Genomic DNA, 15,078 nt, shown 5'->3' with positions numbered 1-15,078 from the left:
TTGGCAATTTTCGTCATAATCTACACATTATTAGCATCAGAATTGACATGGCAATAACACTGCTAGTTTGTGATGTGCTTTTCAAAGTTCAGGGAACTCCCCGCAGGAACTGGGGTTTGGGAAAAGCAAATTTGTGTTACCCAGTGGTAACTTGGCGAGGCGAATAGGCCTCCTCCTGTGACCAGGGGCATACAATTAATCATATTAACCAGGTAAAACTTTGAGACAAAACCGAGCTGTCCCACTTTACATGCCCTATCTTCAAGATTCAAGTATTTTCCAGATACAAAGTAATAAATCGAAATAATATAAAGCTTAAAGGACAGCCTAGAAAATAAGGCCAGTAGTAAATAAAATGATCATGTGACCGGAGGCAATAATATTGATATTTAGACGGTAAACAAAAACTATATTGAACAATGTAAGGAGACAAAATGTTTCCAACAAGATTAAAAAATAAAGAGAAAAATGATTGTTTAATCCTTATCGTCTTGGAGTGTCCTTATAATACAAGTTCCATCTCGGGAATTAATTACTTGTTAATTATGGATGTCGAAATAAAATATTTACTTGGGAGCTGATTTTTTTTTTAAAAAAGGTGGTATGTGGCCAGTCCACTTTTGAAGGGGTCAGTGCAGGTCAGGTGTCTGGGGTGCAGTTATCTGGTCAGAGGGGTGTCCTCTCTTTGGTCCGGTGGGGTAACAGAGGTTTTGCTGAGCACTGCTGCAGAATACGGAAGGAAGCTGCTCTCCGACCTCTGGGAAGCAGCAGTGCAACTGAAATCCGAGCCCCTGCTGGCTGCGCCCAGTGCTGACGCCGTCTGGTTACTGTGACAACTGAGACAAGAGCAAGGAGTTGATCCGGGGACTGAAGCCGCTGCGGCTGCGGCAGCGGCGGCCGCAGCAGCAGCGGTGCTATTGAGGCCGGCTGGGGACTGATAGAGACCCGGATGTCTGAAGCTGCAAAGGAGTTCTGGTCTGGAGTAAGGATGAGAGAGGGCACGGAAAGTGTCCAGAGGGCGGATAGACGTAGCAAAGGGGGAAGCCGCAGCTGCTGCAGCCCCAGAAGCCGCTGCGGCGGCGGCGGCTGCAGTCACCCCGACATGGGGATAATAATGCAGAGGCACATGGGAATGGAAAGGGTAAGGAAGGCTTCCTGTGGCCGCAGCGTGGGTCATCATGTAGGTGTAGAAGCTAGGATCCGCAGGGTGAGGCCAAGACATAGCCAGGCGCTGCCTCTTGTCCTTCATCCGCCGGTTCTGGAACCAGACCTGCACAGGGGCGACAATACATGGACACGTCAGGACAATTACTGCCATTTAAACGTGTTTTACTGTAATTGCTACAAAATGACTAATAAGCCTAACCTAGAAAAGCTGTATTATCCTAATAATAATGTACCACGGACAGCCAATATCATATCAATAGCGACACATTTATACTTCTACATATCTCTGGAGAGAACTGGAGGTAAAGGATTGATCATTGAGCAGATAATAGTCGGACGTCCTTTCAGCAATTTCAAGGAGCAGAGCAGTCACCCCTCAACCTGTGATGGTCAAACTGCAAATACATTGCATTTTCCCGCACAGCAAGTGGAGGTATGACAGACTTTAGGCAGAGCTGCTCTGCTAGGTGAACATGTGGTCCAGGCCCTCTGGAGAAAACCTGTCAGTCTTCTGCTTCTTGCACTGGTCCCTAAATATAGGATCATGTCCTCCTGAAAAGGAGACTTGACTGACTACTTATTATATGGATTTTATTATTGCCCACAATCCTACATTGATGTTCTTTTTCTGCAATCACCTTTTACGTTTTTTATTTTTTATTTTTATTTTATTCTAATGTTATTTAAATTCCACCTTTAAAGGCTGAACTTTTCCTGCTGCTACTTGTTGTTCTACTCAAGAACTGTAGGCGTTTCTTGGAAATCATAATTTGCCTGTCAACATTTTCTTGTATATGTAATATTTTTTTTTAGAATTGTGGAAAAAGAATCCATGTCTGTTACCTATGCCACAACATTTATATATATATATATATATATATATATATATATATATATATATATATATATATATAATGGAAACCGGAATGAGTTCACATGTTCACATTTATGCTGAAACGTGTCACCATGATTCTGTTTTAAAAATGTACAATCCTGTTGGGCGTCCAAGTCATTTCACCGTGTGTATTTCTATCTGCACAATAAAGGCCAATAACCCAAATTACAATCTATGTGTAATTCAGGCTGCACAATGGTTTACTCATCAAGATATATATATATACACACACACACACATACATGCATATATAGAAGGAAATAGATAATAGTTATTTGTAGTACATACTGTATGTGTGTATATATACTATTTGTGTGTGTGTGTGTATATATATATATATATATATATGGAAGTAAATAATATTTATCTATAGTACATACTGTGTGTATATATATACACTATATATATATGTGTATATATATATATATGGAAATAGATATTTATCTATAGTACATACTGTGTGTGTGTGTATATATATATACTATATGTGTGTATATATAGATATGTATGTATATATGGAAATAGATAATATTTATCTATAGTACATACTGTGTGTGTGTGTATATATATATATATATATATATATATATATATATATATATATATAAATTCCAGTACCAGATCCCTTTAAATCCCCATTATAATCTGTTTTGCAGCTTGAAATAATTTATTGCTCCAGCCTTGAGAGCTGCTATGAAATGTTGCAGTTATAAACTCCTGGGACTGGATTCTGTTGAGATGCAGAATTTTACAGTGAAATGTTCCCATAACCCCGGCGCCTGGTCCCTCTATGAATGCAGTGAGGTGAGCTGCCTCCAGTGATGACATCTTGGGAAGATCTTACCTTAATAGTAGTCTCTGGGAGGTTGAGGGCAGCCGCCAGCTCACATCTCCGGGGCCGAGACACATAGTTCTCCCTGTAGAACTCTTTCTCCAGCCTTCCTATCTGTTCCCGGGTGAATGCTGTCCTGTATCTCCGCACCTGGTCAGCGGCAGAGCTGGAGCTCCCCACGGGGTTGTTACAGCTGCCCAGGCTGCCTAATCCAGAACTGGCGGAAGAACTGGTGGTGCTGGCCACTGATCCACTTTCTACAAAACAGGGAGACACTTCAAGTTTTCGGAATGGTTTTGCACGTGACAATAACCACTAATGATATTTTTTTTAAATGTATATTTTTCATAAATAGGCATACATGTATGTATTTCCCTTTCAACCAGCTACTGACAATATGATAGGGTAGGGTCCTGTAGTACACAGGATGGGAAACTTTCAGAAGCATCTGACAATATTTTCATAGATTGTGGAACCATTTTACTGTGTAGTCCTGTAATAATACAATGACATATCACTCCTATCTGTAAAAGTTTCTTGGACAGGAGGGGGACAATGACTGAGCAACATATTTTTGTGTTAAAATTTTAAGTCATCAAACAAAGCAATTTGAAATGTAGGAGAATAAAGGGGAAGAGAACCCATTAAAGAAAGCACTGCTATTCTCCTGAGGCTTCGGTGGTACAGAATGATATCTAGGAAATATATTATTTAAAATGAATTCGTAATAAAGGCATTAAACTACTGTACTGCTGTACGAATTATTGTTTTCTGCGTTATTGATTACCACGGGGTAGGACAAAAAAATAATCGATTGGTTGTATCATCAGGCAGGTGTAAAGTTTGGATACAAAGTCCTGAAAATGAAAAGTTAAATCTATTGTTTGGTTTTAGTTTCCAAAATGCATGTTGGGCGTTAATGCTTTTTATGTGCGATCAAGGCATATAAAAAGTTCTACCCCTGAAACACTTAATGCAAGGATTATATGGCAACATAGTTTTATATATGTTTGTATTCAATCAGTTCAAAATCATATCTTACATGTTAAATATAGGATTCTGTCTAAATGGATATTCAAAGCCTCCATCTATGTATGCTATGCCTTCTGCAGTAGAGGTCCATACCTTTGCTGATGCTGTCCTTCAGCTGGGTACCACTCAAGCTGTTGGGGGATCGCAGGGCTGAGCACCCCACCTCTACATCACTGCTCATATCTGCCTCTGAAGCCACGTCTGAATACTGGTGTATCTTCTTGCCTCTGTCAGATCCAGGGAGGTCTGATCCGTTGTTGTTATTAGATTCACTGTTGGGGTGAGAGATGCTGAACAAAGTGTCTATCTCAAATTTCCCTTTGCTGGGTATATCCCCTATAGATCCATGCATAGAGGAAGAAGTTAGCCTGGGACTCAGGCGAGCGTTATGATGAGCATTTTCCAAGGCCTCCAACATTGCATTCCCAGCTGAGTCGGACAGATTGGAAAGCCTCTTGCCTGTGGTTGGGCTGTGTAGACCTCTTTCCATGAGAATCATCTCTTTTCTTATCCTTTCCATCATCTCAGCTTTTGTGAGGAGGGAAAAGAGTGAGAGTAGAAAGCAGGCTTGGTGCTGTAGTGATGATAATGATGTGCCTGCAGCAGGGGCCAATTCACATGCAGCCTGCCAGCGCCTCTAAAATGGGATCTTCTCCTTGCGTAAAAATTGTAGGATGCCAAAGCGATGGAATGACTGGTCAAAATGACCCATACATCCTTCCCAGCCAGAAATGTCATTCATCAAAAGCTGGGGCTCGTCATTAAGGTATGAATGACGCTGTGTGAATAATCATTTATTGTAACAGTTTTATAAGCAAATAAATACAGGCTCCTGTCACTTGGCAATGAAGGCGGGTTCTGTGCAGACACATATATCCAGGTAGAAAGAGGGAGAGACAAGGAATGAACTGTTAGGCTCTTGATCAGATCTTGCTTCAGTTGCTGTGGGGTTTGGCCTCTGGGGTGAAATTGACAGTCTGATTAATAAAACGAGCCGAGCAGCATTTCCCTTTCATTTAGGGGCATCATTATGCTGTGATTTTTGTTTTGTTGCCTTTTAGCTGCTAATGATGCTGGCTGTTCTCTTTCTTTTTTTCACAATTAATAGATAGATAGATAATCTTTAATAAAAGATAAAATCGTTTTTTGTTTTTTTGTTTTTTTTTGCTTCTTGTCCAAATACAGAATAAATATTTTCTATCAATTTTCTATTAGTTTCAGTATTTGTTTTTAAATTTTTCCAGATATATTTGTTTTTCACAGATGACAAATTAAAATTTGCATATCTAAAATAGACATCTATAATAATAATAATAATAATAATAATAACAACATTGTATTACTCGCCCACATCTAATAATCAAGTAAAAAAAAAAATAATCATAGAGCTAGTGGTTGGAGCTTGTAATCCTATTCTTAGGACCAACGTGCTTCAGTGTTTTCATGTATTAATTTCAACCTGAAGTCCCTTGAGAATAACTTTGTATGTAGATTTTCTATTATATTTAGAATTTATACTTATAATATTGCCCTTTTCGTGCTCAAGTATAGACCAGACATTGGACTTGTTTCCTTATGGATTATGCCAGCCTTTATACGGAACATGCATGGTTATTGTAGATTATTGTAGATTTACAATCTAAAGAACCGAGATTATTGTCGTTAAAGTAACCATTTCCTGTGTTCTAGCTTCTGATGACTTAAGGAAGACACCGATTATCTTATCGCTGTCCTTTGGCGCCCCCATCAGTTTGCATCGCAGTATTGCTAGAAGAATTTTAAACTCGAGCGTTTTACCCTTCATTGCAGCAAGAGTCTCAAACCTGACAGCTCCGGCTTTTCTCGTTGCCTATAGAGAAAAAAAAACTTTCTCTTCAGAGGAACTTTTCTTTGTCCAAGCATGGCTCTGAGAACTAGTTAAAAATGACGTTTTCTGTACACAAGCATTAAACCTCGGATTCAGAACATTATACAAATTGGTATCAATTTGAATCAGTTTATTGATACATTTGATGGATCCTATACAAAGAACCTAAGACTTGTCATAATAATACAAATATTAACTAAATTCAAGTCTAAACCAAACTTATAGAAAGGAGAGAGATATGTTTGGGGACATTTCTGCAATTGTCCTGTTTTTAAAAGTTCTGCACATGGTTCAGAAGCTTCAGATTTAGAGTATGGAATGGATTTTCAGTGGCAGACATTTCTGTGACAAATATGTCATATGTGACCATAGCCTAAGAAGATTTTACCAGTTTAGATAAGTTAGTATCCTGAGAACTATATTATGTTTATACATTGCAGAGTTGCATATTATTGCTGGCCCACTATGTTAATTATTTGACATGATGTCATACTCCCTTGTAGGGTTGCTTTGATACCAAAATTTTGATTCGGTTTCGATACCATAAAAAAGTATTGTGATACTCGATACCATTCGATACCACGCAAAAAAAATAAAATGCCAAAAAAAGCAGCATGCATTCCGCATTTTATCGAACGTCCGGCCCATAATCGAACAGTCCTATCCTATTTTTTGGGGGGACAAGGTGACAAAAAAAAAAATGGTGAATCGTGCAGTTTTTCATAATTTTTCTTTTTTTTTCTTTTACGGCGTTTACCGCATAGGAGATATTTTTTTATATTTTAATAGTTTGGACTTTTCGGACGTGGCGATATGTAATATTTAATTTATTTATTGTTTATATATTTTATAGGTAAAATTGGGAGTGTTTTTAGTGATTTTTTTTACAGTTTATTTAATAACTATTTCCCCCCTTAGGCCGAATGCACACGGCCGTGGTGATCTATACGAGTGTATTACTGTAGTGCAGCGGCGGCATGAAGTGCACGGCGTCATAGCAACCAATGACGCCGTGCGCTCCTGCTGTCAGCAGGATGCCAGGCCGGGATACCACGGACCGCTCACGACCGCGGCCGTGTGCATTTGGCCTTAGGGGCTAGAACCTGGGATCTTTTAATCCCTTGTCTATTCATCCTAATAGACCTCTATCAGGGTGAAAAGGACTTCACACTCTCCCTGCTGCCCTGTGCATAGTGCACACAGCAGCAGGGAGCTGACCATGGCAGTCAGGGCTTTAGTAGCGTCCTGGCTGCCATGGTAACCAATCAGAGCCCCAGGATTACACTGCTGGGGCTTCAATCAGAGGCTGCCACTGCCACCAATAAGAGGAGGTGAGGGGACTAATGTTTTTAATACTGGGGAGGGGGGAAGTTGGGCGCACTGCGCATCAATGTTTTTAATACTGTGGAGGGGGCAGCACTGCGCCACCAATGATAACCAACGTTTAATACATTACAAATACAGCCGGCAGCAGATACACATTTCCGGCCTCTGACAGGGCGCTGCGATCCGTGCAATTAACCCCTCGGCACCTGAGGTGTTAGCTGCCGCGGATCGCAGTGCCCTTTCAGAGGCAGGCTGTCGGCAATGTGTTTCTGCCGCCGGCTGTATTTGTAATGTATTAAACGTTGGTTATCATTGGTGGCGCAGTGGCCACAGCCCCTCCCCTCCTTCTCCCCTCTGCGCTCTCATTGGAGGGAGCGGCAGCTTCCCGGTATCGTATCGATACCGGGCTAAAAATATCAATTGGGTATCGAAAGTTTGATACCCGAAACAACCCTACTCCCTTGTTATAGTTCATTTGTTCTTAATGTGATTGTTCAAATTTGCAATTTTCTCCATATGCTTCAAAAAGGCCAATTTCAGTTGAAACTTGCCACCCAAACTAAATACATATTTCCTTAGTGGTGCAGTGTTGCTGTAAATGCCAGGGAAATCTCCCAGAGTATACAATTGGAGAAGATTGACTAGTTGCAGAATTTTCCGTGAGTGAGAATCGGTTCCATCAACCTGACTGGGACTTGCAGAAATCCTTGTGCTTACTTCCTTCAAATGAATGGAAAATATTGCAACAAAATCTGCAGCTTGTGAAGGCAATCTAAGGTTTGTGTCCACTTTGACTGGAGAGTCTAAGGGCTCATGCACACAAACGTATTTTCTTTCCGTGTCCGTTCTGTATTTTTTGCGGACCGCATGCGGAACCAGTGATTTCAATGGGTCCACAAAAAAAACAGAAGGTACTCCGTATGCATTCAGTTTCCGTATGTCCGTATTTCCATTCCAGAAAAAAATAGAACATGTCCTAATATTGTCCACATTACGGACAAGGATAGTACTGTTCTATTAGGGACCAGCTGTTCCGTTTCACAAAATACGGAATGCACACGGACATCATCCGTATTTTTTGCGGATCCATTTTTTTGCGGACCGCAAAATGCATACGGTCGTGTGCATGAGCCCTTAGTGCTTATTCACACCTCCATGTCAATTTTGCATCTGTAAAGTCCAAGATCAGATCACAGCTGGGGCCACTGATTGGCTGGCAGCAGTCACATGTGTAGATGGCACATCAAACTTCCGGTCTGGCGGGGAATGAAGTGGCAGAGACACTTTAAATTAGCATTACAGTGGATATAAGAAAAGAAGTAGGGAGGATTTGTGTGTGTCCACCAGGTCAAGGATATGATAAGGACAGGGTACCAAACTGGTCTCATAATCCTTGGTATGTTTTTATGCGCGAGGGATTAGAAAACTGTTATGCATTAACATTATGCACTTTTCAGTTTTTTTCCCCTTACTGAAAAGTATTTAGGTAGTTGCTTACATGTTGTGGCTTATTGTCCCCCTCCCCCCCCCCTTCCCCCCATTTACCAGTTTATTTATCCCCATCTTGACCAGGTGCATTTTCTTTTTCTTTTTTTTATACATGCATCTTTGAAAGTCATGACTTTTCCGTTATATATATATATTTTGGTCATTTTTATAAAAATGACAAAATGTAGGAAAAAGGGAAAATATAGTGGCTTTTTTATTATTTAATTTATTTTATCCTTATTTTAATTTAATTTTACCTTATACTTTGTGCCTCCCATGTGGTCATATAAGAACTTTGAGGACGTTTAATTAAAAAAAAATGTATTGATGATTTTTGCTTTAATTCGCCCCAGTTGCAGGGGAATGACAGCCCCCAGAAAGGTTGTAGAGTGCTGTACAACCTCAATGCAGAGCTGGTCTGGGTCTGCTAAGACCCAGAAGCTTGTGGATATAGAACACTCAGACCCCTGGGATCACATAAACAGGGAGTGGGATGGCCGCTTCCTGATTTCTATTCAAAGCACTCATTGAGCCCTGTGTATAGAGCCATGGGAAAAGCAGGAACGGGGGGAAAATGCCCTTGCATTCTCTATGGGGAGCACGGCTCCTGCAGCTGAACAATTAGCATGCAGCTGAATTTTCTGCACTGACATTTTAAAATATCCATGCAAAGATGGACGACCTACAGATATAGGTGGTCGGGAAAGGATTAAAGGGAATGTAGTATCAGAGAGCAACATTTAGCTGAAATCCTGTTTTTATGTTAAAATGTATGTAAAGTACTTTACCAAAACTTTTGATATGCCATAGTGACATATAAAAGATTTTAATACATGGTGGCTTGAGTGCTGAGACCTCCACCAATTATTAGAAGGAGGAGAAAAAAGCACTCAAAGTACTGTCTGTCAGGAGACAGGTTCAGTAGAAAGTCTATGAGCCCATCTTTAGTCCTCCAGTCCAGTCCTTCTCCATTCTCCTGCAGCAAGGAGAGACTTTTCTATTGATGACCTATCCTCCTGATGGGGGTCTGACACCTGGGACCCCTGCCAATCAGCTGTTTGAGAAGGCATCTGTGCTTGCAGTAGCGCTGTAGTCTTCTCTCAGCTCACTAGCACAGCACTGTACATTTTACAAAGTATATGCTTAGTATTGCATCTCTGTCCCATTCACTTCAATGCGGCTAAGCTGCGCCTGGGCCATGTGACAGATGAAATCACATGGCCTAGAAAAGCTATGAGAAGGCCCCAGTGCTACTGTAAGCACCTGTGCCTTCTCAAGTAGCGTATCGGGGGAAGTCCTAGGTGTCAGATCCCCAACTAGTTATCAGTAGAAAAGTATTGGAAAACCCTTTTAAACATAATTCTATTTTACTGTCTGGATTTAAAAAAATGCCTGCAGTTTTCTACTGACCACTGAGCCTCGTGATAAGTTGTACTCCCTGTTCTGTAGAGATTGCTTTTCAGCAGTCATCTCATTATCATAGGTAGTATTACATTGAAAGCTAATATATATTATACATTATATCTACACCCATGATCAAGGGTTTAACACAGGCACCTGCCGCAACATAGAAGTAGTGCTGCCCCATTTCCACGTATATATATATGGCTGCTCCAAAGCGTGCCTCTGAATTTTGTTAACAGCAAGGTAACACAAGATGGATGCCCGCTTAATTAAGTTCAGAAAAAAGAATAAATAATCTATACGTTTCTATGAGAAAAATCACATCAGCAAAAACAGAACATGTTTCAGTCTGGTTTTAATTTAAATATTTATATATTAGTAATATATTCCCTTTTAGTCAATATATTCATTCGTTAATCGATCCCTCCAGATATGAAGAACACAGATTTTCAGGTTTGAAAAAAGTCTGTGCGCGATCACTCCAAAATAATCAGATAACAGATACATAAAGTTGGCCATTCTTATTAGAACTGTTGATCAGAAAAAAAAGCTAAATAAAATTCAGATAATGACTGTTTTGCATCATAAAAGTCAATGGGAAACATCACATGAGCCCATGGGCTAACCTTTTTGTCTAACACATTTTAAAAAATATATAATTTCACGCTAGCTGCAGGAGGAGAAGTTCAGTTATATTAGGTATTAGTTCTTTACTTCATGCAGTTTTTCACAATATGTTGGAAATGTCTACATCTCTGACAACAGTCCTATTGACATCTTTCTTTGACCAAATTATTATTATTTTTTCATTATGATTATTTTGTGCATTTTGGTACCAGTCTGGTCACCACAATTCATTTATTTTTTACTTTGTGTCTTGACTTGATTTAATATTGTCTCTTCTCTTGTCACTTTGCAGTGCAAGGGAGTTCCTAGGTTAGGTTGTATTTAGACTATCCTTCCTGAGAGGTAAGTGCATAGTTGTGGCCAGCAGGGACTTAGCAACCCTGACACTCCAGAATTCTGGTTTAAAAATACAGAATAAATTCTGGTAGTTTGTTGCAAATTTTTTGGCTTATTTGTGCATAAATTTTGACATTTTGCATTTTAAACCAGTCACTATAGTTTTGAAACGTAGGTGGATGGAAAACTGGATGTGGTTAACCTGTCAAGCAGATATAACTCGCATTTATCAACTGGGACTTTAAAAATAAAGTCACTAAAATGATCCCAATCTTACACCATTACACGGGTAGTGTAAAAAGTGGAGTAACAACTCAAGACAGAAGTATGAGATGTAAAGATACACTAATTTTATCAAACGTTGTGCGACATCTGATAGATTTGGCATGTATTATGGCAACACAGACTCCTGTGAAACTGACTTAAAAAATTCCCACCATGATAAATCTTCTCATAGTTTTGCCATTTTTAGCATTTTTTTTTTAGCATTTTTAAGCTCACAGGTTTTAAAGTCTTTATTGAATTATGAAATTCAGTGCAGGGCGAGTTTTGGTGTTGCATTTGAACATTTTTTAGCATTTGTCACAAAACGTAGCTTGCTGTAGTTGTGTGTTAGTTTTTTTTAGGTGTTTTTCCTTTAGGCATATATACAGAAGTTGGACTCCTGAAAACATGCCTGTTTAAAGTATACAGTAAAAAAAAGTCTAAAAAAAAAACACAGTAAAAGAAAAACACAAAAACATGGTAAAACACGTAGCATTTTTTACACTAGGTGAGATGGAAGCTTTAATGGTGGGTTTTTGTAACTACAGTAATTCTGAATACGATGTTTTTGTAATTGTTCTCTGTGATTGCTGTCTTATATAAAATAATAGTTTTTAGCTTCACCAATCTATTCCACCTCACACCGTTATACACATTAGAAAGCAATAAAAATTTATTTAAAACTAAAAATCACCAGAGTTTTATATTGTAGCACTTAGGCCTTCATTCCTGACAACATTCAGAAACATGGTGAAAATGCAGAGCTAAATTTGAGTGTGAAATGTTCATGGTTTTTGTTAACAGCTCTGTATTAATGTATTTGTGTTAGTGGTTTTTAAAGAGGTCTGTCAACACAAAATTCAGTGCAATCTGCAGGCAGTATGTTATAGACAAGGAGGAGCTGAGCAGATTGATATATAGTTTAGTGGGGGGGGGGGATCAGTAAAATTTGTCATGAATACATTTAAATCTCTGACTTGAATTAGTACACAGGGGAGGTGTTATTCGTGATTGATAGCATTCCCTGTGTGCATACATAGATAGTTGTCAATCACTGATAACACCTCCCCCGTGAACAAAGAAATCAGAAATACCAGACCCATAAATGTATAAATAACAAGTTTTACTGAATCTTTTCTCACAAAACTACATATCAATCTGCTCAGCTCCTCCTGCTCTATAACATGCTGCCTGCGCAATGCATTTCGTGGAGAAATTTTTTGTTCATGTTTGCATTCATGCAAATATTTTATTTTATATTTCAAATAACAATAATGAACAAATATACACCTTTATGTTACAGATTCATGTTTTTCTGACTTTTATGGCATGGTTTACTGTGATCATACTTCAGCCGAAAACATATTTATTTTTGCTGGCTCTGTGTGGAAAACTGCCAAAACACACTAAATATGATTAGCCCAACTAAGAGCACATTCATAATTTTTTTTTTTTACTTTTTTTGCAGTATGATTTGCTTTGTTAACAGATAAGCTGAAACATTGATGAGCATTTGACATTTATATATATCATTTTTTACACCTATTGACTATTATGATAGAAAAAGAAAACAGGTCATGCTGAATCCTGTATACAAAAAATAAAATTAAAAAAATCCAGTCTTTTAGAACTTATGCATTTTGCCGTCAGTTTGAGTCCCATAATAATAAATAGCAGCCATAGTATTCATGTCTAATGCTGGTTTAGAGCAGGTATATGTGCAAATACAAAAGCCAGCAGAGATAAGAAGAGGAGACAAAATAGCTACAATCTTATTTTGGTATCTTTAGGATCTGCCCTAGCTTTTTGCTTAAAAAAGTCAAAAACTGCATCAAAACTGAACCATGTAAGCAAGTTTTTAAAGTGTGTTCACACTCATGTCTTTTTTATTGTCACTCATCGAGCACCCACGGTTCCACAACACAAGCTCTCAGGCACTTCATGTCGCACAGTATGGAATCTATACATACAGCTTTGCAATGTGCATGAGCCCCTAATACGACACCATCGTATGCAACATAACAATAAAAAGTACTTTTTTGCATCAAATACAGTGAGGCTTTTCAATGACTGTGTCATACCAAGTGCATAGTCAATCCTGTGAATGATAATGAGATATCTGAACAATGATTACCAAGTGCAATGAGAAAAACAATAATTCGTAAAAAATAACATTTTTGGAATTTAGATTGAGAGGATGCATGAGTGATGACAGTCTATGTCCTGTAGAATATGTTGTTTAATTATAGAATAATAATAAATTAGTAATAAAAAAAAGTAATCTTGGTTTTTACTCTCTTACAAAGTTATTTAATGTGTATCTATCAGGACTCCTTCACATATATCTGGTCATCCGGTTCAGTTTCCCTTCGGGAAAACTGAAGCTAGAACTGATGCCATGTCACAAAATATCCCATATTCACCTGGCACATCAGTTGTGATGCTGGGTGTCAAATAGCGTCTGACAACTGTCCGCCGCTATCAGACTGTAAATGCTGAATCTGTGGAATACACAACTAGCCAAACACAAATAGTGTGTGTGCACCCAATCATATTTTAAAGGGAAGGTGTCATCAGAAAATGACCTATTATTTAACAAAGCTTCCTGTTCTTTAAAAGCAGCCACATAGGCAAGTGGTTATTTATCAGCTTTGGTTATAGTTCTTTGTATTCAGAGGTAGAGTGTGCACAAACTTATGAACTAGTTCAAATAATGTGATGTCTGCTACATGGTGTATACCTGCATACTTAAATGTGTCGTACCACCATTAAATTGTATTAAAATATAAATCAGCATAAAAATGGAATGGCTTTTTATTTTACCTTCCATTACTAAAATGGGCAAATTGTAAGATTTTTTTACTTCATTTTAATTGCACTCCTGGTCTGTCATCACATGCCGATAAGTCCTGATATTCATTAGATCCCCCCTGCCACTGATTGACAGTTTTAATTTTCCAGCTACAATAAGTGGTCGGTGAGCGGAGAAAACCTGGAGCTTATGAATATCAGGACTCATCTGCATACACTGTAGAAGTTCAGTACAAGATTTTAGCAAAGGTGAATTTAAAGGCTTTGAACACTTCTGGGGGCAACTTATTTTATGATTTCATTTTATTCATTTTGGATAAATAAATACAATTCCAGTTGGTCTATATTCAAAATATTAAACATTTTTTGTCCTACAAGGTTAATTTTCAGCCTTTCTGCTGAGTATTTTACTTTCAGTTTCACACTAAGTGATCAAGTTGCTGCTCTGGGTGTATAGCCCTTATCTCTGAACTCCTGACAGCTCATAAACACTCATTATAGCTACATTCGCTACATTCTTATCAAACAGAGATCTCTGGATTCATGTGAGATACATAGCTGGTTCTAGCTTTGCTAGAAAGAGATTGACATGTAATAAATTATCTATATTTGAATGTTTTGCATTAAAGGGATTGCCTCCCCAGCCAATCACGGACCACAGTGACTAGTGACTAGCTGACCAGGTGTTTCCTCTGTATTGAGACAGGACCAGGAAGTGGAGACTACCAGGGACTGTTGGTGAAGCAGCAGCTTTGTGTGGGGAGTAATGCTTATTTAATTTTTTTAACCCACTCTGACCCTTTTCTTAAAAAATATCCCACCAGTGAACAATTTTAAAGGAACATTTCTCTCTTAGACATTTATAGCATAGCCACAAGATGATACATGCAGGTCCTACCTCTGCAAACTGTACCAATCTACCAAACAGGGGTCCTCTGACCCCCTGTCCTACTTGGTTCTGCTGCTACTTGAATGGATAGGTGGCTACATATGAAGGGACCTTTAAGTTCACTTCTTTGAGAGTTCCAA

The 15,078-nt window shown here is 38.7% G+C and overlaps 1 protein-coding gene across 3 annotated transcripts; it reads right to left on the bottom strand.

Moving 5' to 3' along the window:
- Positions 1-658: 658 nt before the first annotated feature.
- On the bottom strand, positions 659-4,449 carry EVX2 (even-skipped homeobox 2). Of its 3 annotated transcripts, XM_040441571.1 has the most exons (4): positions 4,032-4,449; positions 3,645-3,665; positions 2,907-3,151; positions 659-1,270 (listed from the first exon to the last, which is right to left on the bottom strand). In XM_040441571.1, the coding sequence occupies exons 1-4, from the start codon at positions 4,447-4,449 to the stop codon at positions 659-661; spliced, it is 1,296 nt and encodes a 431-aa protein (XP_040297505.1). The 3 variants fall into 3 exon arrangements, with proteins under 3 accessions (XP_040297505.1, XP_040297504.1, XP_040297507.1); XM_040441570.1 differs by lacking the exon at positions 3,645-3,665 and having other exon boundaries at positions 2,907-3,147; positions 3,998-4,449; XM_040441573.1 differs by lacking the exon at positions 3,645-3,665 and having other exon boundaries at positions 2,907-3,169.
- Between the last annotated feature and the right edge of the window lie 10,629 nt (positions 4,450-15,078).

The sequence above is a fragment of the Bufo bufo genome, chromosome 7, assembly GCF_905171765.1.
Source record: "Bufo bufo chromosome 7, aBufBuf1.1, whole genome shotgun sequence".
In the NCBI taxonomy this organism is placed as follows: domain Eukaryota; kingdom Metazoa; phylum Chordata; class Amphibia; order Anura; family Bufonidae; genus Bufo; species Bufo bufo.
The sequence above is the reverse complement of the archived record's forward strand: the minus strand, read 5'-3'. Positions and strand labels throughout refer to the sequence as shown.